Source organism: Pleurodeles waltl, chromosome 3_1 (assembly GCF_031143425.1).
Source record: "Pleurodeles waltl isolate 20211129_DDA chromosome 3_1, aPleWal1.hap1.20221129, whole genome shotgun sequence".
NCBI classification, from domain to species: domain Eukaryota; kingdom Metazoa; phylum Chordata; class Amphibia; order Caudata; family Salamandridae; genus Pleurodeles; species Pleurodeles waltl.
Window position 1 is genome coordinate 1,372,736,794 of NC_090440.1, and position 25,651 is coordinate 1,372,762,444.

General features: G+C 43.2%; 1 protein-coding gene across 1 annotated transcript in view; it reads left to right on the top strand.

The window, feature by feature from the left end:
• GRIK4 (glutamate ionotropic receptor kainate type subunit 4) overlaps nt 1-25,651 on the top strand; it is a 1,066,812-nt gene that overhangs the window by 292,293 nt on the left and 748,868 nt on the right. The window contains exon 2 of the mRNA XM_069224875.1: nt 20,225-20,358. Coding sequence (XP_069080976.1) covers nt 20,277-20,358 — 82 coding nt within the window. The 5' untranslated portion in view covers nt 20,225-20,276. The remainder of the gene's footprint in view (nt 1-20,224; nt 20,359-25,651) is intronic.

Below are 25,651 nucleotides of genomic sequence, written 5' to 3' on the forward strand. Positions count from 1 at the left end.
CGGTGGTGCAGCATTGGCGGTGGAACCGCCGACATCCACCCCCTCCCGGACGACCACCTTGACGTGGGAGCTGTGCGGCCCAAACAGGTAGGTGGACCGACCAGAAGGAGGGTGTGTGTGTGTGTGGTAGGTGCATGTGTGTGCCTGTATGTGTGAGAGCATCTGTGTGTGTGTGTGTCAGAATGGGTGTGCGTGTGTTTGTGTGTGACTGTATGCATGCGTGGTGATGGGGGTGTGAATGTATGTGGAAGGTGGGGGTGTGTGTGCATGAATGTGGAGGATGGGTGTGTGCATGAGTGTGGAGGGTGGGGGTAGGGGTGTGTATGAATGCGGAGGGTGGGGGTTTGAATGTGCATGACTGCAGAGAGTGGGGGTGTGAATGTATGTGGAGTGTGGGGGTGTGTGTGCATGAATACGGAGGGTGAGGGTGTGCATGAATGTGGAGGGTTGGGGTTTGTGTGTGTATGAATGCAGAGGGTGGGTGTGTGTGTGTGCATAAATGCGGAAGGTAGGGTGAGGGTGTGAATGTATACAGAGGGTGAGGGGTGTGTGTGCATGAATGCGGAGGAAGGGTGTGTTTGTGTACACTATTGTATTCTTGACAGAACAGGAAAGGATACGCGCACCACCTATCCCCGCCTTGCCAATGGCATTTCATGATTGTTAAGCTGCAAATTGATTGTGAAGCATAAGGGCTGTTTTTGCTCTCATCCACGGAGAGAGCTCACCCTTGATGTTGGCTTCAGTTGATTTACTACACCTAGCAGGTATGAATCCCGAGTGATGATTGTGGAGAAGATAGATAACTTCCATGGATTCTTGAAGTTGTCTTGTCCCCTCCCTTGCTATGATATTGTTGAGGAAGGGGAAGTTAAAGAGGGGTTGATTGTGCCACATATGTGAAGAAGGTTGTTTTCAGAAGGTGAGTGATAGTGTCATATTTTAAAGTGCTGGATAATTCCAGAATGGAGGGAGGAGTTTATTATGTTTGTTTTATGCATCACAATAGAGGGAAACAGTGCATTGAAGCAGGAGGCTGAGCAGGGACCCATAGGTGTTTGGATGCCTTTAGGTGATGGCCAGACTAGGCACCTTGGCGATCTCCCAGAATTCAAATGAGATGAAAACTGATTGTATTTGTGAAGGCAGTGTGGTGCATTCAGGTGAAAGTTCTGGAGAGTAGAAGATAAATTTGCAAATTTTGGCAAAATTGAAGTTAAAGAACCCAATGAGATTTTCAAAGCATTGTGGAGAAGTTCATGGGTTGCTTTTCAGGACATTGTGAGTAGACAGTTACTGATAGATATTGAAGATTTTCTCTGCTTTGCTAGGAGCCTTAAAAAGCACTGAGCATATGAGGCCTTTTTTGGCTCTTTTGTTGGCTTTCTAGTATCCTCTTGTGCATGTAATGTGTATTTGTCCTCCTACTCATGCAATATTGTTCAATGTCACAGTCACAAGAGCAATCTGCAAAGTTGATTTATTATTCTGCAAAAGGAGGACCGAGTTATTGAGTCAAATTATAATTTCTGAAAAGTTGATTAAATAGAATTATTTAAATATTATAATTTTGTAGTCACATATTCTTTTATTTTGACAAAACACTCGCCACAAGTCTGATGTTTTGATTATGGCCTAAAATAAATTGGCACACATCAGTTACTGTAATAAGGGAAGAAGGAGAGTTGATGCTAATATTTATTTACTGTACCCTATGCAGAGTGGTAAGAAACCCGTAAAGTTGGTTTAGAGCGGTCAGAAAGCGTAAAACACTGCAGTGGTTATGTCTGTGGGTGAAAATCTTCTCAGCTAGTGCCCCTAATTAACTTCAAAACTGAGAAAAGGCTCAGATCATAAATGAATGGTTGTCATTTGGATAAACTTTTGGGTATGGAAGTAGACAATGTTCGTTTCCTCTAGAAATGTTTTCAGTCATCCTCTAAAGAAGGTTTTTTATTATATTTTGCACTTTCCACTCCTCTGCCGTGGTTTGTTCTCTCTCCCGCAATTTCTGCATCACTTAAGCCTGGACCTTTCAGATTTAGATCTCCGCGGAGGGCTTACTCTTTTACAACAGTGATGGGTATCCCGTCCACTGAAATCTACATACCATAGAAAACAATGGTATTTAGATTTCGAGGGACGGGAAACCCCTCCGCCAATATCTAAATCAAACACTTAGTCACAGTCAAAAGTGTGGAAAATACAGCTACCTATTTTGGGGAATATCCACTAATTTACTCCTTAATTTATTTTCAAGCTATTTGTTTAGTATTGCCCAACCCGCTCCTGCACTATCTTTGAACGCACAGAAGTGTGATTTATGATAAATGGTCTGAATGTGCAAGTTACACTGTTGCATTTCACTGATTAACGACAGGCTTTGCATTTTTGTAAATAGGGTGTGACTCATGCATCAGCAAGTTTCACAATTTTTCCAAGTGTAAGTGTTATTTATGTTTGGAAAATAGGTAGTAAACTGCATTGCCTCTGAATCATCACTTGTCCAAATTCTTTGACCCCTGGAAAACTACTTAGGCCCATATTTATACTTTTTTAGCGCCGCATTTGTGTCATTTTTTTACGCAAAAGTGGCACAAATTTACAAAATAAAAAAAATACAAAAAAAAGTATAAATATGGGCCTTAACCTACCCCTTTCTCAATTATTTTCATCTCCAAAAATGGGAGTTATCAAAAGAAAGATACATTCTTGCACAAAACACTGTAAAAAAATACACATTGGTTACTGTGTCACCTACTGCGGCAGTGAGCTTCATATGAAAACAAGAAAGGAGAGGGCATGCACAGAGCCTGTCGGTCATTTATTACGCTCCTCTGTTCCATACATAGCTTGTGTTTCTTGTGTTTTTGAGTGCAAATACGCTCTAGTGTACACAAAACATATCCAAACTCCCCTTAGGCATAATTTTGCAATGGAATCTCAATATTTCATTTTTCCTTATGTCGCTGATGAAAGGTTGTACTTTGTAAGATAGTGTTGGAACATATGTATCATTTGCTGTGTCAGAAAACGTATCCAGCAAGTTGCAGAAACTATATATGTTTTCTGTCCCTAGTTTGCATTTTATTTTTTGCAATTACATTTCTAGGAGCTTGTGCTCGTGTAGATGACCATGTCACCATGTTGAATTTTCGCATATTCCTAGTTGTGCTTGCAGTGTGCCTGGGCAGTGGATTCACAGCTTGGCAGTCTCTGAATTTTCAAGAGTTGAGATAGTTAGACTTGTCATTGGGCTCCACTATACATGGTCCTTCACAAAGTCAAACTTGACAATCTGCTGGTAGGGCTATTACAGGCGCATTATGATCCCCGGATGTTCAATAACTCTGTGATCTCAACACTTGGCAGGGGAGCACCGAGGCCTGCTTTGCGCAATCGCCTCACCTCCACAGCTGCTGCTGATAGAGTGGTGTGGGAAAAGAGAAATAAGCGACATTAGCTCCTGTCCATGGCCACAACTCGGTGCACGAAGAGCAGAGCTGTGCAGAACACTGATCAATATTACACTCCGTGTTCCCTACACCTTTCTCTGTCTAATGTAATGAGACACCCAGTACACTAGCTGGAAAAACAGACCATCAGGATTTACAGGTGGAGGTGGGCGAAACGTTCAAGAGAAACACAAGGAATCCGCCCATGAAGTAGCTACATATATGGAATAGATATGTTGTGTGTGATGCACATGTTCTGCTTCATGAAATTCCCTGTTTTTGTGGATTTTGGGGGTTTTGCAGTGCATTATTTAAACCAGTAATGACAAAGGGGGTCATTACAACCCTGGCGGACGGTGTTAAAGCGGCGGTAAGACCGCCAACAGGCTGGTGGTCGTTTTTTCCGTATTATGACCATGGCGGTTACCGCCATGGTCATCCGCCGCTTCACCGTTCCGCCCGCTGGGCTGGAGACCTGGGTCTCCAGCCCGGCGGCCGTCACAATACCGCCACCGGTATTTCGACCCGGCTTACCGCCGTGGATTTCCAGCGGTAGGAACCGCCATGAAATCCATGGCGGTAAGCCCTATCAGTGCCAGGGAATTCCTTCCCTGGCACTGATAGGGGTCTCCCCCACCCCCACCCCCACCCCCACCCGACTCCCTCCCCTACACCACCCACCACCCCTGCCACCCCCCAAAGGTGGCAGGGCCCCCCTCCCCACCCCGACCCCCAACATCACATAACTCACACACACACGACACGCACGCAGGCACCACCAACACGCACACACACCAACATACATGTCTACATCCACACACTCAGTCAGACATGCACACCCATATACAGACATACACGCACACATCCATACAGACATACATACAGACATACACGCACTCATTCCCAACACACTCAACACACCCGCAAGCATACACGCACTCACACCCACCCTCTACATACACAGACGCACACCCCCATGCACCCACACAACACACAACACCCCCCGCCCCCCTCCCCTAACGGACGATTGACTTACCTTGTCCGTCGATCCTCCGGGAGGGGACGGGAGCCATGGGGGCTGCACCGCCGACACCACACCGCCAACAGAACACCGCCGCGCCGAATCACAGGACGTGATTCGCTGGGCGGTGTTCTGTTGGCGTGGCGGTAGAGAAACCTCCACTTCCCCGCCGCCCGCCAATATGGCTGTTGGCGGCTCTCCGTCGTAAAAAGGACGGAGAGCAAGCAACAGTCATAATACGCCGAGCGGCAAACCGCCACTACTGGCGGTCTTCCGCACGGCGGTCCCTCGGCGGTCTTGTTAAAAGACCGCCGAGGTTGTAATGACCCCCATAGTGTGCTCCACTAAAAATGTTGCCGGGTATTTCAAGGTTGGCAAAACGCGTGAAAAGGCATACTGTTTCGCATAAAACAAAAACAATAGCAGTCCAATGTGTTGGAGACCCCCCACCCTTACTCTTCTAATTACTTAAGGCTTAGCTCTTTATTAAAACAGTTCACTCCCTTTTGTTATGGGAGAGACAAACTCAAATGTCTAATTTGCTTCCTTGCTGCTCCAATTCCCTAAGGAAAACTGATGCGTTAGGATATTCTGGCTCATATTTGCAGAGGCAAGGGCTGTGATTCCTGGAAGAACCTTCAACAAATTAGAGAAATTGACAGACAGATCTAACACTGCTAACCTAGGTGCATATTTGCTTTCCATGCTTCCTGCTGGTGAGATGGATACCTTGTTGCACAAAGTGCTCCTGGCCTGCAGTGAAGGTAATTGCACATGGAAAGTGTACTTTGGTCAGAAACTTGGTGGTACCACTGGAACGACCTAACTTTTGCAAAAAATACATCTTCGATCAGAAGCCTTCAAAGGAACCAATTGTCAAGGTCCATTGGACCTCATCCTCAAGGATGTAACATTCCGGAAATTACTTTGTAAGACAAATGAAAAGCACAAGTGTCCATAAAAAATGTGTGCGTAGATTTAAATGTGTGTCCTATGACCTCCTGTCCAGTGCTTCGCTCAACACTAAGAATAAACGTACGCCTCGTCAGCATAATTTACATTTCTCCAAGGCCCAATTTATTTCAGGAGTATTCTTATGGTGGCAGCAATAAGAAATTAAACACTATTTTTCTGTGAGAAGGAGGACAGATGGGAGGGGGATAGGAGGGAAGAAAGAGAGAAACGAAAATATAGAGAAGAAGATAACACTTTCATCCTCACATGGACAACACAAGGTCTATTTTCTAGAGACATATATCATTAAGTAAGCCATGGCAGAGAAAGTACACATATTAACGGAGACCGAGTAGACTAAACACAAGTTTAATATTATAAGAGGATTTGGAATGGATTTACAAAGGAACGTCTCATCAGTGGGAAGATGCCACAAGTGTTCTTCTGTATCTGGCGTAGGTCTCTGTGAACTTAACCTCTTTGAGTACTATCTTTTGAAAAAAGGATCAGGTAGGACTAAGGCGGTCATTCTGACTGCGGCGGGCGGCGGTAGCCGCCCGCCATGCGGTCACCGCCATTTGGCCGCTCCGCGGTCAAAAGACCGCAGAGGCCATTCTGGCTTTCCCGCTGGGCCGGCGGGCGCCCGCCAAAGGAGCGCCCACCGGCCCAGCGGGAAAGGCCCTGCAACATAGAAGCCGGCTCCGAATGGAGCCGGCGGTGTTGCAGGGGTGCGACAGGTGCAGTTGCACCCGTCGCGATTTTCACTGTCTGCCAAGCAGACAGTGAAAATCATGCTGGGGCCCTGTTAGGGGGCCCCTGCACTGCCCATGCCAGTGGCATGGGCAGTGCAGGGGCCCCCAGGGGCCCCACGACACCCGTTCCCGCCATCCTGTTCCTGGCGGTAAAAACCGCCAGAAACAGGGTGGCGGGAAGGGGGTTGGAATGGAGATTCAGCCCAGACAGGGGAAATCCGGCGGGAAACCGCCGGATCCCCTTTTCTGACCGCGGCTTTACCGCCGCGGTCAGAATGGGCAGGGAAGCACCGCCAGCCTGTTGGCGGTGCTTCCGTGGTCATCGGGTTGGAATGACCCCCTAAGTGTTTTCAAAGTAAAAGTTGGCACTTACATCCTTTGTTGCTGAGAATTTCAAGAGGTCATTGTGACATAAAGCATTTCACCAATGTTCATAAAATGAGGAAACATGGTCCTGGGCCTAGCTGTTATCACTTTTAGTAGGTCTTACTGGGGCTAGGATCAAGTCTAGCATGTTTATGCAGGCACCGAGATCTCGTATAGTGTGACTACTGTTTTGGTTTAAACCAATAATTGGTAGATGCCAAGTGCATGAAGAAGATTGGTTCGAGGGTGCTTTCTTGGTTTACCTCTTTGACATTGATTGAAGTATATATTGCTTGCCTTACAAAGTTTGCTTGAGTGCTTGAAGGCTCACCCTGTAAGCAATAAGAGCCTGTGTTAGGAGGTCGAAGCTGAGCATTGAAAATTCTCTCAAACTGTCATATCATTGGGTTTTACCTTCATAGTATCATACATTGCCTTGCTTTCCTGATTGAATGAGATGGCACTGTGTTGAACTGTGAGACTGTGGGCCTACAGTTTGTGTTCTTTGATTTGCAGAAAGTGGGAGAGAGTTTTAAGGAGGGCTCACTTGTTGATCTCATAGATAGCGAACGCCCTATCTAATGTGTTGTATTGTATAAACTCCGTGGTGGAAAAATAAGATTTTGTTTAAGTTCGACTAAAGAGCCAAGGCATCCCATGTAACGGAGTGACCACCTGATAAGATGTACTTGTAGATTCGGCATAAACATCTTTTATTTTCCACATCCACTGTGCCTAAACCATCAAGTGTGATTTAGATATTCTTCGTTTGAAATGGTATTCTTCTGTCAAAAAGATGAGTGGTTTCTGAAGGCTACTTAGTTATGTTTGTGGGGATAATTTGTGAGTGGGGTTAGATGGGGCACAGCATGCTCAATGGGAAATAAACATTGATCTGGGTGCTGGGCTACGACTACTGGATGATGACTGTATTATGGCCACTTCTAATCCGTAGGCATTATAATAGTTTTCAGAGTTTGAAAAATCAACACTACTTCTGTCTTTGGGGTATTGTGGTTTTAGAAGTGCCATGAATAGTCCCAAAGAAATTCAAATATTAATTAGTTTGTCCTTCCATAGAATTGGGTGAGTGGGGCCGTGAGGACATGGGAACTGAAGCTAAGTTATATATATAATCCTCATTTTTATACTTTTGAGCCGAGGGCGACCCCACCAAGATTGGTTGAGAGGGCTTCATTTTTCCCAGACCTGTTTGTTATCTTCCTGTATTATTAAGGGTTAGAGTCTCAACAAGAGGTCTCATGGTCTGGATGTCCAGATAGCTTAGTGATAAAGTTACCTGTTTAACACAGGTGAGGTTGGTTCTAATGCAGTTGGGCACAGCATCCCCAGTGGGAGCGAGACCCAGGGTCTCGGCTGGTACTTGAGCAGACCTTACTATCAAGTGAGGTGTGTAATACTAACAGAAGATGTAGCTTAATATGTTAAATTTGGAACCACCATACCTGTGTTGAAATCATAGCCTTCCCTCCTGAACAAACTGTGTGACAAGTGACATTTGTCTTTTTAAGAGGTGACTTAAATTTCTTCTACAATCAGACATGCTTAGATGTGTTTAGAATGAACTGGATATCAAAGTCCAATGCAACATGCTTTCAAGACAATTCTGGTGTAGATTACTATTGGTGCTCTTGGGAACAACAAGAATTTCAGCATTAAAATGCTCAATAAACTAAGCCCTGCAGTACCTCTTTGGTTTTATATACTCTTTGAATTTAATTTCTTATTACCGGTGTGTTCTACCACCTGAATGTAAGTGAAATACTCCTTTGTCGTTGAACCTTGTAATAATTGATTTCAAATGAATAGCGACGGGAGCCACCTTCCAGTTTCCTCTATCCTTGGATTTGAGGGAACCCATACTCCCTCCTCTGCAACCTCACATTCAAAATAACAAGAACCTCTCATACTTACATGATGTATCGAGCAAAATGTTTTAAAAGTTGGCAGACAACGGATGGGCAGCTCCCATTGTCTCGCCTCATGCTAGCTATGCCACAGACAGGGGACAGCAGATAAGTCAGTCATGCTGAAGCAGCCATTGGGCAGACCAAGTCTACTTCTTCGACAGTGTGTGGCATAACAAAGATTTCACAGTCCTAGGGATCCCCACTGCATGCCATCACTGCTTCCGTGCTGCAACACAACTGTCAACTGTGCACCAACCAACAGTGCTGCAGGACGCTATCACTTTAAATGAGGAGGGGTGGGTTCTAGTTACAGAGTTTCTGTCACCTGTTTACTACCCCATTCAGTCTGTGATAAAATACTTTATAGGCGAGGCAGTAGATCTCTCAAGAATTCCCGCGTGAGGAGCATCCAGTCCTGTTTCCTCTGTGCATGCTGGGAATTGTAGTATATATCCTAATAAAAAAAAAAAATACAAGTTCAAGAATCTCAATGATAAAGCCGAAATTAGATGGGATGCTCACGCCTGGTCTAGCTCTGTGGGTGGTGGAAAGACACCACTTATGAGAAATTGAATAGAATCATCAATAAGGTAAAAGATTGTTGTGATACATAGGAACTGTCGTGGCATTGTATAGTCATCTGCTTGTTGCCTCCACCTGGTCACTGATTTTTCTGTCACTTGCAATGTTCTAATATTTACTCAGGAACCAGACTCGGAAATTAAATTGACCATCGCTGACTTCTGGTGGCTCTGCAAGTCATTCGTTTGAATCAAACAAAGGCCAACTCAGCCGTTCGGACTTATAGGGTCAATAAATTGAATACCAGTAAACGAATAAAAGTGCAATTAACATCTGTGTTTACAACAGTTACAATTTCGACAATACAAAGTGATCTAAAACAAATACTTTATTATTAAAATATACGTATGCGTGATCTTTATACCATGTATTATGTATACGAATGTTCGAAAATGGAGAGACGCAGCTTCCGTGGGTATCGGTGAACGGTGACAGGTGCCAGCCAGGAAACACGGCCATGAGATCGAGGAGCCCCTAAAGGGATGTCAGACCAGATAAAGAATGTCCCCGGCTCCGCCTCTCGGGGGCCGGGTTCATTTCCGCAAGTCTGGTGCCTTAATGGAATATGTTAAAAATCTCTTTAAGAGACACCTTGCCAAATTACTCTGCGAGTCCGTTGAAAAAGCTAATCTGTCTCGCCTGGTTATTTAATAAGAGTGCCCTTTCCGAGTTTTAAATCGAATTACACTTTCATGTGAAATGGGCTTTTACCGCAATTAGCACGAAGATCCTCGCAGGCCTCGTTTGCATTAAGAACGTGGTTTATTATGAGAAGCCAAACAACAGGCCCCGGGTGCGCCAGGCTGACCTGTCAACAGGAAGATCTCGGGGACTGTGCGGTATTACCATGTGGTGAGAGCTGCTTGCTTGCGGGTAAACCTAACACCGCAGAGCGGGAATACCTGAGGATGTAGAAAAACCAAAGATCATAGTCGTGTCGTCACCGACTCGCAGGCGAATAGAAATCGATGGATGGAAATGTATTTAGAAATGTAAACAGTCTTAATTTGTAAATAAAAACGTGCCGGTGCCAAAAGCCCTCCTCTGAGACACGCGGCTGCTGCGATTAAATGTGCGAACACGGAATACTGAGGCAGCGTAATCCTGAAGCCATCTCGGGCCTCCTCAATCCATTTACAGCCACTCCCTGCCCATTCAGCCCACTCTTGCGGCTTTCTGCTTTCTCCTATTGTGACGCTTTTTCGTTTTTCTCTTTCTCCATCTTTCCCATATGTGTCTTTTGCTCTCAGTAAATGCTTGAGGCAGAAAAGTAGGCTCCGGCCCTAAAAAATAAGTGCCAGTGCTCCATACCGGAAACAACAAGCACAAATTAATGACTGAATATGAAGTATATTTGGCTTTATATATCCCTAATAAGAGTGTTCGCTAATAAGAGTGTTCGTGTAAGAGCACATGAATGGCAGAGACTTGAGCCATGGGGTGAACTGTTTAACATAATACAGATTGTGAGCCAACGCTTTTTGTCTTGAGCAGTTTCTGCTCTCCTGCTGAGACTGACTGCATTTTCTGAATTCAACTGCTGTTTTCTTTCTGTCCTTTTGTTGTCGCCCAGAGGCCCTGAAATGGTCATTAGTTGTGCTTGTGCACCTTAAAGCCACAAACAAAGCAAACGTGCTTTATTCTTAATGCTTATGGAACAGCGGGCATTTTACATTCCGCTCTTGTGCTTACAAAGTGCAGATACCTATGGAGGTCGAAGCATGTTGGCGAGGGGCAGAGAGGTCGACTCATGGTACACACAGGTATACACAGCTGCCAGCTTCCATTACACTAGTGTGATGTTGGCTGAGGTGCTCGAATGTTTTACTGGTATTCTCGAACGTTCCTAGAGGTGCTGGCATGTTTTGCTTTGCTGTTTAACCAAAGTGCACTGTCTAATCACGTGTGGTTCTGTCGGAGGTATTTCAAAGACATTTATGTGTTTTACTATAGGTCAGGCACTGATCGTTATTACGTACAAAAATCAATTGACATTACATAATGTGAATTTACAAAGCCTTCATATAAACTTGGCCATGAGCCACTTGTTAGCTCCCTAATATTGTTGGCCACTAGCATTCACCTTCTCCTAACTGGGTGATAATAGTCCAAGTTATACGTTCAGTAAAGTGTTAGCGTTGCAACACTCTGTTTAATGTACCTGACTTGGAACGTCCACTAGGGTCTTCATCAGTGCTTAATTTGTAAATAAAAACGTGCCGGTGCTCAAAGCCGTCCTCATAAACATGAGGCTGCTGCAATAAAATGTGCGAACATGGAATACTGAGGCAGCATAATCCTGAAGCCATCTCGGGCCTTTTCAATCCATTTAAAGCCCCTCCCTGCCCCTTCAGCTCACTCTTGCAGCTTTCTGCTTTCTCCCATTGTGACACTTTTTCGTGTTTCTCTTCCTCCGTCTTTCCCATATGTGTCTTTTGCTCGCAGTAAATGCTTGAGGCAGAAAAATAAGCCCCTGCCCTAAAAAATAAGTGCTTAGCACCGGTTACAAGAAGCACAAATTAAGCACTGGTCTTCATCAGGACAAAACTAAAATGATAGCCCATCCAGTATCTCAGGTGCCCCAAGTGGTGGCATTGCATATGCTTCCCTCTCGAACAGTCTGAATATCCAGCCATGTATTAAAGGGTCCTCCAAAGATCAACCCAAGGGGAACTTGGACTTAACTGAAATACCTGGGATCGCAAGCGAGTTTGCCATAGTGGTGCTTCCCAGATAGCTAGAGTCGCGCATGTTCACGAAGTGCAGGCATGTTCTGCTTGAATACCCGAATGCCCTGATGTTTATGCAGGTGCAGGCCTGAAGTACCTCGGTGTCTGGAGAGATGCAGGCATGTTATAGAGAGATACCTGTAACTCAAGTTACAGAGGTTCAGGGATGTTATATATTGTTCTGATGTTTATAATGGTGCTGCGATATTATAGTGTGATATTTATAGGGGTGCAAGCATTTAATAGTCGGGATAGTAAGGATACAGACGTTTTATACAGCACTTTAATATTTACACAGGTGAGGGCATCATGTGTTCTGCTTGTGCGAGAACAGCCATGATGTGAGCTGCCTATGTAGATACAGGCATGTCATAGAGTGAGGTTTACAGCGGTCATTACATGTTCCACAGTGATGTTTGATGAGGTGCAGCACCTTATACTCAGACGTTTATTAAGAGGCAAGTATGTTGCATGCCGATATCTGTTACTGCACCAACATGATGACCTGTGGTGTTTACCATCTTGGTGCAGGCACATTATAATTTTGTGTTTAGGGAGAAACAAGTATGCTACCTACTAGTATTTTATTTTTTCCTCAAACTATAGGTCTTTAAAGGAAAAATAGAAAAACTACATGTTTCAACACCGAATGGTTAATCTGATTCACTCGTAACTGAGCCTAATATCTTTTGGCAAAAATGACAAAGCAGAGTGTCTAATTTCGCAGAACAGATTCTGCTTTAATTCTTTGTGCATGACATGACCATTAACTGGCAAGATACTAAGAATTTAAACAGTTTGTGGCAAGGTTCCTGGTGTGACCATGTATTGTAAGGAACAAAATATCCTCTGCTGTACATTAAAAGGATAGTGCAAGTCACTTCAGAGGTCCAGGACATTGTAATGAAACTCGTACTTTAGCCTCATTTCTCTATATGATCATAAAACTCCTCTGTGACCTACAATATCCTTAAAATGTACGACCGGTAGTATTTCATCCCATATATTATGCACCAGTGTTTACAGTGGTGCAGATATCGAACATACTAATGTTTATAGTGGTGATGGCGTGTTATACACTAATGTTCACGTTGTTATTGGTGTTTGATAGACTGATGTTTATGGGGGTGCAGATGAGTCACACTAATGTTTTTGGAGCTGAAGATATACTCCAGTTTTACTGGTTTGAAGAAATGCAGGTTACATTATTTATAACCTTCAAAATAGCAAGCACTAACAGGACCCATTGAGGTAAGGAAAACTTGTAGCAGAGTCTCAGATACACTCAGAGGTAGAAAACATTTGTGGCATAGAGTCAGATAATAACCTCGTTGCGAGAGATCCAATAGGCACATTGGAGGGCAAAGCACTGTTCATTGATCATCATCATTCATTGATGGACAGTGATCTACCTCAATAATTGGATGCCATATGTTAGCCCTGTGAGGTTCCTGTCTCCTCCACATTTCCCCAGTTGACTTTTCTCCCCTCTCCTTAGAGAATGATCCAGTTCCCTTCAGGTTGCAGGTGTGGTGAGGATCTCACTTCTGCTTTTTCAGTTTGCCCACTACCTTGTAATATGGATTTTTTTAGATCTGGGTTTAAACTTGCTTCACCAGGTAAATAGGAGAATAAAATGTCATTCCTGATGCCTGTCAGGCATTAATCAACATTTTTAGACCGAGTAGGGAAGGCGTGTGGCAACGAGGGAGGAAGGCTATCAAAAGGGATAACAGAATGGGCCTATGTCCAATGGTGGACAGGAGGTGGAGGCCAAAGGGCTAGGCTGTGGTGGCATTCAAAATTAACAGGTTGGATTCATGTGGAATAGTGGTGGGTAATTCGTATCCAAATCAAGTACACCCATAACAAGTAACATCAGGAGGTGGAAGCGTCATTGTCAAAACCTAATAGGTTGAACCTACAGAAGATTGGTTTATCAGTTGCTTTTTATGATCAGGCATGAATTTAAGCAGAAAGGAAGATCATTTCCTGTCCTCGCACCTGTGTACGGAATTGCCTCCCACTTGAAGTGCACTCTGAATTTGATGATCTAAGGCTTGCTATCTAAGCGTCATAAATATGCGAGTGCTTTTTCAATACAACGAGATAGAAGCTTTCTCTGCAGTCGCTTTGAGAGCTTTCTGTTTGAGCCAGGTTGAAGGACAGCACCCGGGATGGGTCCTTGACGCGCATTGTCTGCTGTGAGCATTTAATGCCGGCACATTGTTCACCTATCGATATCGCATCAAGGCCGCGGGTTAGCGAGAACCTGAGGCCGTTGGTTCGCTTAGCTGAGAATCTATAAGCGCTCCTATAAAACTAACTGAAGAACACGAGCGTTATGTTCCTCTGAGATCCTACGATGCGCCAATGTCTGTAATTGTTGTTCAGGAATCAATGGATTCTACTCAGTTCGTGATAAATAGCATCTCGTATTTTTCGTATTTTATCGCTGTTGGAAAATTAAAAAAAAAAAAAAACGAACTTAAAAGAAAAACAGGGCCTTGGCAGACAGCTCGTTGTGGTGCTGCTTCCCGGGCTTGCGGCCAATTGCGGCTCCGCTGGGAAAAAAAACACAAAAGTGGTGGGGAAGATAATTCTGGTGCCAGCAAGACGAAAAGGAGGAAGAGCAAAAGAGAAAGGGAGACAGTTGCAGGTAGTGGGGAGGAGTCAGGAGATTTCACAACTGACCGCAACGGAGAGTGTTATATTGTGAGGGAGCAACAGACTTTCCATGTTAGATCTATGTCAGAAATATCGAAATGTATGCAGTTAGTTTTTCTTCACCCAGGCCATGTGTGTACTGCGCCTATAGGAATCTATCAACAGGCCAAGTTCTTAAGAGAGTACTAAAATAATTTGTAGTTTTTAGGGTCGAGCGCAAAGTGCTCCGTCCCTCGTATAATCTCTTTCTGGGCTTTTAACCACGCCCATGTCAAGCCTATCAGTTTGGTTGGTTCGTGGGCTTGCCTTTTAAAATTAGTTTGATTTATTTAGTGAAAGGCATGCATACGTCATGCCTTTTCCGGTGTTTAGCCCTCCTCAAGCGCACCGGCCAACTACTGAAAACATACAAGGCTCCATGTTTTCCGTATGGTTTCTGCTCTAATTTTTTTATTTTATTTCGTAGGCCGAGTGAGCTCCCTGGGCAGTAGTAGAGCGCTTTGTATGACATCAACCATGTTACATGGATATTTGTACTTTTGCTGATACGTTTTACTGCTAGCAAACTTCTGATCCTTTTATGTGCCTGCTTTGCACTCATGGCGGCAGTCGGCTCGCTTATGTGAAACTGTTTTACTTTCCAGTTTATGTGGCAAGAAAAATCAGTTTAGGAGTTTACAACGCTAATAGCTTTAACTCAAGCAAACGCAAGACCCATTGTATTGCAAATGCTTGTTTTCAATATAATTTCTGTCTCAAATTACCAAATATGTTATAGCCCGGAGTATTTCTGAAATAGCCTTAAACAATCTTGTTAGAGCATTTATGTTTCTTAACAATTATCGCCCTTGTGATACAGAGTGTTTTGTTTTAGGGAATTTGACTGTGAAATTGAAAATCTCTTTAAGAAAAAGAAGAAGGAGAGAGTTAGATAAACCTAGTCTGAGAAACGTGATATGAATTTAAAATGGGCTTGATATGGCTATGAAAGTGCATGGGAAGGAAGGGTTTGATGTTATACTCAAGTAGGTACCACCGTGCGGACACTGCACATGCTTACGACCTTCTGAGTGACAGATCTAGTAGACGTCATTGGCATACAGAAAATGTGCAGTAGGGTGTGAGATACTAATCTCATTATGAAAGATCCAATGAGCACTTGGGAGGGCTAAGAATCATTCAGTGGCTGCGGACTACTGTGAGAGGAGAGGTTTCCCCGTGAAGTAACTCGCAATGAATCGCAGAGGGCTATGACTGACAAGGTGTCTGACAGCGAGGAAGACAAAGAGACAGAAGACCAAGGTGGAGATCCATGGTGAAGGGTGATGCAAGAGGAAGAAAGTTGTGGAAGAGGTTTCTGTGAAACATGGGAAGGTGATGTGGGACTATTGGATGATGAGTGACTAGAACGGAAGAAGATGGGTATCCGAGGGAGAGATGAGACAATGCCATACCATAGCCTTCTCTTGTCTGTTGTTGTCTATTGCGAAGTAAAATGGAGGTTTGTGAGAATATAATGGTAGGGAACATAGGTTCTTGGGTACACAAAGAGGCTGATGTGTTAGGATAGAGTTTGATGAAAAGTATGTACGCTTATGGGAAGGCTTAGTGGTTGATAGATAAGTATCAAATTACGGGAACAGCATAGAGGTGAATAACAACAGCAATAAAACAACAACACATATTATGTATAAGGCACTTTTACTAAAGAGCTTTGCGTGGAACAATTATGTAAACAAGAATTAGTAGCCAATCAAAACTGATATTGAACTTCTTTGTTTGGGATCAGAATGATGTGGGGCTGAACTGACCTATCCCATTCCCATGCACAGATTCCAGCAGTGGCCACTAAACTCATGATCAATGTTGACTACATGAATAGATGTACATAGCTTGATGAATAATTAGGCACCTAATTGGCAAAAACAGACTTTTTGGCTAACCATTTAAAACATTGATGTAACTTCCATCTCTCCTCATAGTCCCAAAAATGTTCTCTGTTTGAATGCAAGACTCTCTTATAGTGCTTGGGAATTGTAATGCCAGTGTGAAGAAGGTAAACAGGGAGAGTCAAAGGGGCTGGCAGTAGAACAGTTCTCAGGGGTCAGGCAGGATGTTACACTGAGGGACATTTCTTAATGTGGAGCAGAACTCTCAGGGAAAAGTGACTGAGACCACATTGAGGAGCTTTTCAGAGCTACAAATTGCAAGTAGAGTCGGTTAGGGTCTCGGGTGAGTGAGTCAGGATATTACAGAGGGGCAATGGAGTGAAAACAGAACAAGTCGGAAAAGCACCCACAGGAAGTACTTTGTATTTGGGTGGTACACAGATCGGGACTGGAGTGAGATAGTCCTGAGGGACAGTGCTGGGCACTCAACGGGAACACAACATGTTTACAGAGTGGCCCAAAAGGGCAAACAGTACAAAGTGGCCCGCGACGCTTGGCTAGAGTGGTAGAACAGTACAGGATGACCAGATGGAACACTTAGGAGAGGAGAAGCATGATTATATAGAGTGGTTGGGCAAGGCTCAAGGGGTAGGGAGGAGTACTGGTCAGTATAGAGAAATGCTAAAAGACAGTCACACAGGAGTTGAGCGGTGGTGAAAGGGAGAGAACATGTAAGAGGACACCAACAGAGAGCAAGGACACTAGAAAAGTTGTGGCTAGAACATCTCTGAAGGACTGGTGAGATCTTGAAAGGGGGAAATGGGAGAAGTTGGTGAAGACTAAGTATATCAGAGCAGGGCAGAAAAGGGCACAGAGTCGGACATTAATAGGCAAGTGTAGATGAGTTATTAAGGGCCTAACAGGGGATGTTGAAATAGGGTGCATGGGTATAGAGGTATGGGTGGGACACAGATGGGTGGTGTAAGACAGGCCTATCTTTTTATGCGTGGAGTTCTCTATCCCAGCTGTGGAGTCTCTGCAGTCGTAAACTTACTATTAACTTGTAGTTTGCAAATAGCACAAAAATAGTGAACTTACATAAATGTGTACGTTTACCTTTGTGAAGCAGGCCCAGATTGATGGCCCAGAACAGTATGACGATGAGATATGATGGTAGGGTTGTTGAAAGTTCTGTCAATTGGGATTTACATAACAATACCTTGCCATGATACCTTTTGTATCCATGGCTCTGGACTTTCAATGGACATTAACAAATGCATTTGTGTCATAAAGAATGTGTTAAACCTTTGCATGGACTTTTTTCATGCAGCTGTAATCTCAAAAGTCTTCTGATTATTACGTATTACGTTCTTCAAATAATTTCAATTTTGCTTGCAGTTATGTTTTTCTCATAATTTTTGTTTATAAGAAATTTGGTTTAAGCAAATGATGTATTGTGAAAACTGAATGTATGCCACAGACGCTTGAGCTGTGTAAGCAACTTTAACTGTGTGACTTTAAAAACTGTGCAGGCAGTTTCACTGAGATTGTACCGCACATGCCTTGTAAAGGCGATGGCATACCTCGCTTGCAGTTTTCATGCGTACTTCCAGCCACGTGCTATATGGGTAAAACACAGACAGTTCATATGATTTTAACATATCGCATGTGAAAATAAATCACAAGTATTCCCCAAGCTTATTTCAAACAAGGCTGGACTGGCCATACCTGGCATCAGATTTTTACCGGAAGGTTGGAAGAGTATGGTGCTTTTGTTACTGGGGGACAGGTTTGTACCAGTTCAGCAGTTGCAAAAGTACCGCAGGGTTCCTTTTATATTCAACAGTTTTCAGGTAAAAATAAAAGTGCCAAGATAACTCTGGTGATTGATGTACCAGAGCAATGAGAGTTCTGTCTAGTGGCAGTTTTGACTTATCTAAGGTAGCGCAGAGGGTTAATATGCCTGCTGAAAAAAATGTGTACAATGCAGATTACAGAGCAGTATTTTATGTGCATAGCTCAGTGGGATATTGCTTTTCCATAGATATACTTTTTTTCACTGTGCAGTTCATACATTACAATCACAATCTAGCACAGTGAGCTATGAACCGCCATCAAAAAGCTACATGCAAACTGCATGGTATAGGCTAGAAAGATATGTTTTATCCCCAGTCTTTGAATATCCTAATTTTGCTAAAAATTATTTGTTACCACTATGTTACATTCTGAATCCTGAGTTTATGCTTCCCCAGACCAAGCACTCTTAAAAAAATGCCTATCACCAGTATGGATGAAATCACACACCTTGAATCATACACCTTGTAGTCCCTTTTATCCTATATAACATTTTCTATACACTGATTTACACATGCATGATTTATTGTCTGTGTGTGTGTGTGATGTAAAGAGCTCCAACACCCTACGCTGGTAAGAGAGGAGCTATAAAACCAATGAAATACATGTGAGCGAGGGACTATAGAGAGACAAGGGTCACTGTTAGAAGGTGATGGTGAGGGAATCGTTGAAGAGCCCCAATAAAGGCAGCTGAATCCTGGTGCTCTGTAAGTTCATTGTTTGCTATGCTTTAAAAGCGAATACAATTGAAAGTATAATGAAAATGTGCTGTAGAATGCACAGTTTTTGCCATTTTTCCCAAATGTTCTTGGGGGGTGAGGGGAACCAGTTAAATAACCAAACTGAAAGATGTTAGTTAATACAACATTTAAAAGCCAGAACAACAAACAAAACAATGAAAAAAAACTGGACTGTGAGTCTGGTTAAAGCTAAAGCCAAGAAAGAAGAGATGTTTCAGATATTAAAGCTTGCAACTGACAGGTGTGAGTAATAGATTAAATTTTAGCTTAAAGGTGAGCAAAGCTTCAATGAAAGACCAGTATTTTGAGCAGGAGAGATGAAGGTGTGAGGGAAATTATATGAAAAGGTGGGGAGTCGAAAAGAAACTGGGCCACACATGCAGACATTAATATAATTTAAGCATTTCCTTTGGGGTCTCATCAGGGCACCAAGAGGTGATGGTACCAGGGGACGACAGACCGATAGCGAAAGGAAGGGGTTGACTGGGAAATGCAAATAACTGGTGTGAGGAAAGGGTGGATCAAGAAAAAGTAAGAGATTTATGAGGAGAGGGATGAGTTGATCGGAGAAGATGTTGATTGATTAGAGGAAAGGTGGGATGGGTGAGAGCAATGGTTGCTGATGATGACGAAGGTGTGGTCATAAGAAGAAGGAGTTGATGGGGGTAATAAATGCAAAGGAAACTTAGCTGATTGGGGGATAGAATGGGGACTGTGAGAGAGGAGGTATTGACAGAACAGTGGAAGTGTTAAGCATAAGCAGATACTGATGTGGAAACAAAGGGATGTATGAAAGAGAAGAAGCGGTTAATGGGGAAAATGGTTGATGGGATAGAGAGAGGGATTGATCCAAAGAATACCTCTCTGCCAATGAGAGAGGGTTATCTGATTAGGTGGTGAGAGGGAAGAATTCACCAGGAAAGGGACAGATGCATTTTTTAAGTGGAGGAACATTTTTGCCACTGGGAAAATGCTAAATGTGGGTTGTATTTGTGGAATAGAGGGAGAAGTTGCAGGAGGAGGAAGGGGTCACCAGGAGATAGTTAGAGGAAATGCTCTCTCTGCCAGAATGAGTTAAATCAAGGAGGAGGAGAATAAAGAGCCCAAGCCAATCAGGGAACAAGATTGATGAATCAGTCATCAGTTCAAATGGTCAACAAAGAGTGGTGCTGATAGAGATGGGGGCCATTTTAAGACAGCTCTGACATGTTCTCGCCTTTCCTTGGGTCTGGAATAGGTGTAGATTTCCACTAATGTAGGAATCCTGTCTCTCTCTTTTTTCAGAAAGTTATGTCATGCCCAGATCACCAGAGGGCTCCATGAGGATTCATAGAAAATGCCCCCGGTCCTGGCGCCTCTGGTGCTGCTGCTGCTGTGGCTAATGAAGATCTCAGGCAGCCCCAGCTCATTGCGCATCGGTAAGTACACTCTGCTGTTTCTGACTGAAGTTAGGAAGCTTGCAATTGAAGGAGGGTCTCTAGGGATCAGTTAATGGCAATCTGCGTCAGTCACTTTGGTCTGGTTATTGTCGTCGATGGATCAAGGTTTGAAATGCAACATAAATATGCAGCAGCATTGACGAGTCATGCTTTTTAAGCAATTAATGGTCAATAAGTGTCATGGATTGGATTGCGAGAGGCATCATTAGAACATAAACGTTCTAGTTGGCTCAGTGGTCAATTTCCTCATTAGCCTGATTGCAAATCATTGATTATGGTCGCAATTGTAGTTTGAGCCTGTGTCATCATATTCTCTTTGCATTGGTCAATGATGTGTCACGCTTCTGATTGGGAGAACGACTTATTACAGGCCGACTGGTTATTAGGGCTTCCAATTTTCACAAAAAGCCAGTGCGTCTGAATTACCTGCCAGTCAGGGACAGAGGTAGCCACATACGATCCTCCAAAAGACCAACCCAGCTCTGCTTGACCATCCTGGGAATCACGGATCTTACCTTTTGGGGAGGTCCGTTCCCCTCATATTCAAATGATTACGTGCTCAAATGTGATGGGAATTTCTTGGCAGCTGCAGAATAAAGGCCTTTGCCGCAGTTTTGATTCAGGTACAATTCTTGGAAGATTAGCCACCCGATTGGTTCTTTGAATTAATAAATGCCAATGACAAAGTGTTGACAGTAGTGTGTGTTTTAACCTTACTTGATAAAGTAGCCTAATAATGGCCTCTGTTTCTGAAATGTGGAGTTGCATGGTTTAAAAGTGATGATGTCATGGGCTTATAAACAATAACTTTCTTGTCAAATCCCTGGATGAGGTGTCTCATAGTGAGGTTGGAAAAAGCACGAGGCGATGTTCCTGTTGGAATCTCTTTTGGTTAAGAATTGAGCATAGTCCCTTGTTGGGAAGGGATGAGAACTATGCCAGAGAACCGAAATGAAAATTGCCCCATTAGCAAATCAAATAGCTAAACAGGTGCAGCACAATTACAAATTGGGGCAGCTTTAAAGCTATACATACAAACTGTATAGGTGTTTTGCAAGGTATGGGAGACTGTATGCATTTGCACTTGCCGCAGACAATTTTTGTGGCGATTTTAAGTGGGAGTAAAAGAGGGCACAAGCAGAATGTTGTGTCTTTGAGATGTCTGCTATTTCATCCAACCATATCACACAGTAACACACATGCCCCTGACACTAGCTAACCTCTTGGCCGCCTTGCCAAAGCTTGTTAGCTGTATCAGCTAAATGAGTAAGAACAATGATTTTGTTTTGAATAATTAGAATTGAAAATGTTCCAAATCTGAAAACATGAGACTGTAACTTAAACATTACTAAGGTATGTGAAAGGGATAGAGGTCTTTGAAGTTGCACAATCACTTCCATTCTCAATTCAATTCAGATCATTCAATTTTATTTATGTTATGGAACTCAGCAGAAATACACATAAAAAATCAGCAATACACTCTTATCTTCATGCAGAGGTGATTAAATCATTCACAAGAAAACAATTAAAAGATAATTCTTAACACTAACATTGATAAATTATTTCATCCATCCAAAATTAACATACATGAATCCATAAGTGTAGCATTCTAATGGCCCAACTCTGTGTAAATAACATAACTTGTACAAAACTCCATCACAGAGGATATGTACAACCTTATTGAGCCACAACATTGAAGAATATTATATAAGCCACAATATTGAAAGAAACAATATCATACAATTGAAAGAACATCAACAGAAGACTGTATTATGAATCAAGCAATAGATGAAACAAAAAATTGTTTTGTAAATGTTAATGAGTCAATTGTTCATATGTAAATGTATAAAGTATGATTAGATGGTATTTCATTCAGGAATTGATGAGGTGACAATCATACTATAGAATTATGCAGGGATGCAAGAGGAGTAAGATTGAGGTGTGCATTAAAGTAAGAAAATGTGTGTTACTGAATGTTGTGATATGAGTCATGTGGTTCTAAAGGGGTTTGATTCTATGTAGAACCAGCTATTATCTACACATAAATGAATAATATTGCTATAATGATGTAATGTTATTCAATTTTATAGAAAAGATGAGGATATGAAGACACATTATATTGTCTGAGCTATTGTCATTAGAACATTAAGTAGGTAATAATAAGTAAGGTTGGCTGGGGTTCCTTTTTCTAATTTGTTCAACCTCATTGAGTGTCAACACACAATATCAATGCAAAATAAAATATTCTACTATAAAGTGCCAAGATTAGATATAGTGCAAATCCACAAGGACGTCAATTAAAACAGTACAGTTCTGTACTCTAGACAATACAAAATACATGACACTCTATATTAGAACACACAAAAAAAGACGTGCAAATGAACAGATTAGTGCCAATTAGGCAACGTGTAAGCAGTGCGACTCATTACATCTATCGAGCATCCAACTTAGCACATGGCAGGTGAAATGCTTATTGTACATTCAATTACATAGTAACATATGTTATCCTCTGCAGTTCGGGAAGAAACAGTGTATAATTACACATACACTTACAAAATCAAAACACATTTGGAAAACTTTCCAAACATGTAAAAATGTTTGTGCTGAACTTTTCAGTTGGGGAGCAGATAACCATTGCTGAGCCTCAGATGCAGAAGTTATATTATACTTCAAAAAGAACAGTCTCAGAAAGTGGCGACATGCAAAATAAAGGGATGGACATACAAAAATCACATGGTTTAAGTTGTAAACATAGTTCAAATAAGGATCACAAACCTCTCATCCCTTGGTATGCTTTCCAATGGTCCTGTCTCAGCTTAAAGCAGAAGCAGATCTAGCTTTAATAACAGGATAATTTGCCCTACCCCATGTGGAAGATTCCATAAAAGATATATATATATATATATTTTTTTACAGATGCTACTCTCTATTATAATTTCTTCCCCTTGCATACTGTAAACAAAAAATAATATCCCCTTCTCTACTCACTATATACTGAGATTTTTAAATCATTTTTTTAGAAGAACTCCCATTCTATCCTTCACAAAACTTTCCTCTGCAGTCTCTCTTTAAGACATGTAGGCTCTTTTTCTCCCCATGTTTCTGAAATCCTCCATCTTCATATTTCATACCTTATCTCTTTACTTCTCAGCACACTGTTTTTACTCTTTCCTGATTGCACATCCTTGCATCTCTGTCACTTGACCAACCCCTACACACACAGCACCCCTGCTCACATGTGAGCACTACATTATCTTTTACTTTCCACCTGTCAATATTTTAACAGCTGTGTACCTCCTTCACACACTTTCGCATAGAATCACAGTTACAACTGTCACACATGAATAATGCTCTGTGCACTCTGCAGAGAGAGGCCAAAGATTAGATGAGCATGTACTCTGAACCAGCCGCTGCCTGTTCTTTAGGACGAAGGGGCCTTGCCCCCCCACCTTTTGTCCCTCATGAAGAGTGTCTGTCAGGCCGAGCAAAGGTCAGCCTGACAGACACTATTCATGTTCAGACCAGGCAGCCAGGAGTGAGACATGTGCGATTTGCACAGGCTCCTGGCTGCCTGAGCTGAACTGTGCTGGGCTGAAGAGGTCACAGCTCCTATGGGTGTGACCTCCTCAGGTCAGCAAAGGTGCCTCGAGGCCCTTCTCCACTTCGCCCTGAGCACTTCAGGTTTAAGTCCTGAAGTGCACAGGGCGAGTGTCAATCAGTGACACTTCGTCAGGGGTGAGGGGTCAGAAGTCTCACTGACACCATCTCACTCTGTGACGAAGTTGAGACTGCTGCCTTCCCTCATTGACTGACCTAAGGTCAGCCAGAGAGGGAAGGCAGCAGTCCCAACCCTCCTGGCACCTCTGAGCTGAAGGTAAGTGTGTCTTTATTTTTTAAATGAATGTTTGGTGCGTGCATGTATGTTTTATTGTTGATGAGTGTTGTGAATGGATGTGCGTGCATGCGTGAATGACTGAGTGTGAGTGTGCTTCCCGCCCACCCCCTCCCTTCTAAAATTACCAGCCGACACTGCTCTGAACCCCTTTATGACCCATTGTCAGACACTGTGAGAAACTCTCACTGCCTTCAGCCTCTTTTTCAGAGATCTCCTGAAGTTACACAGAGGCCTAGAGATGACTCGGCTCACAGTTCCCACTTCACAACAGAAGTATGCTGCACACCAAGCTACAGAAACACATTGTGCTGCAAAAAGTAAACACTCTTAAGGAATCCAAAAAAACAGGAACTTACTGTTACTTACTGACTGTTACGCTGACATGGATTACCTTAACAGTTAGACATGAATATATGCATGGCCACTGAAACTATGCGATTGTGCGGCTATGTGCTATACGCATAATTATACATTTGCCACACGATCCACCACCTGCTGCATAGCCTGTAGATTTGAACAAAAAAATAGTTTCTAGCGTAGACGGTTGACAAGTTACCAATAGAGCAGTGACAAATGTTGCTGCGCAGCGCAAGGCCCTTTGCAAAGCTTGACTGATCACCTTTCTGTTTTTTATTGCTATACTTGAGTCCTAAACTGAACAAATGAGGTGCAACCAATGCACACCCAGTGGTAACAATTGTACACATTTCAAAATAATGGTGTAATTCTATCATAAAATGTGCCACATTAAGCTGCATAATTTACTCAATTTTGCTTCATAATTTGGCCCTCCACTGCCTCATAATTCCAGTGGTCCGGAATGTATTGCCTGATAGGAACCTGTATTAATTTCTGTTTCTGTGTCCAAATACGGCCGGGCCAAGGTTAATGCTCCTCTTAAATCTCTGGTTTGTGGTAAAATCTGGCAAATCAAGATTAAAAGTGAGCCTAGCAGACAATAAGGCAGACCCACAAACAGGGGTGGCTCCTCTATGCGTGTGGAGGAGCGTCGCACCCCTGCCAGCAGCGGCAGCTGCAAAACCTTTACAAGGAAATGATAGCAGTGTTTGTTATCGTTTCCTTGTAAAAGGGTGGGGCCGTGTGGGTGACGTGCTCTGAGGGGGAGTACATGGGGATGTCTGAGCACTCCCCCTCAGAGCGCATGTGTGTTTGGCCGGTGGTCTTGGGCCGGCCAAACACACATGCGCTGTAGGCTCTCTCCAGCCCAGCAACACTGTTCCTGGGCTGGAGAGATCCTGCACAGGCTCCCAGTCTGGCTGGGAGGCCCCAGCCAGGGGCCTCCCAGCCAATCCTGACATTGCTTTGAGCAGCTAGCAGGGAAGAGGAGCGCGGCACGGGACCACGCCAAAAAGGTAA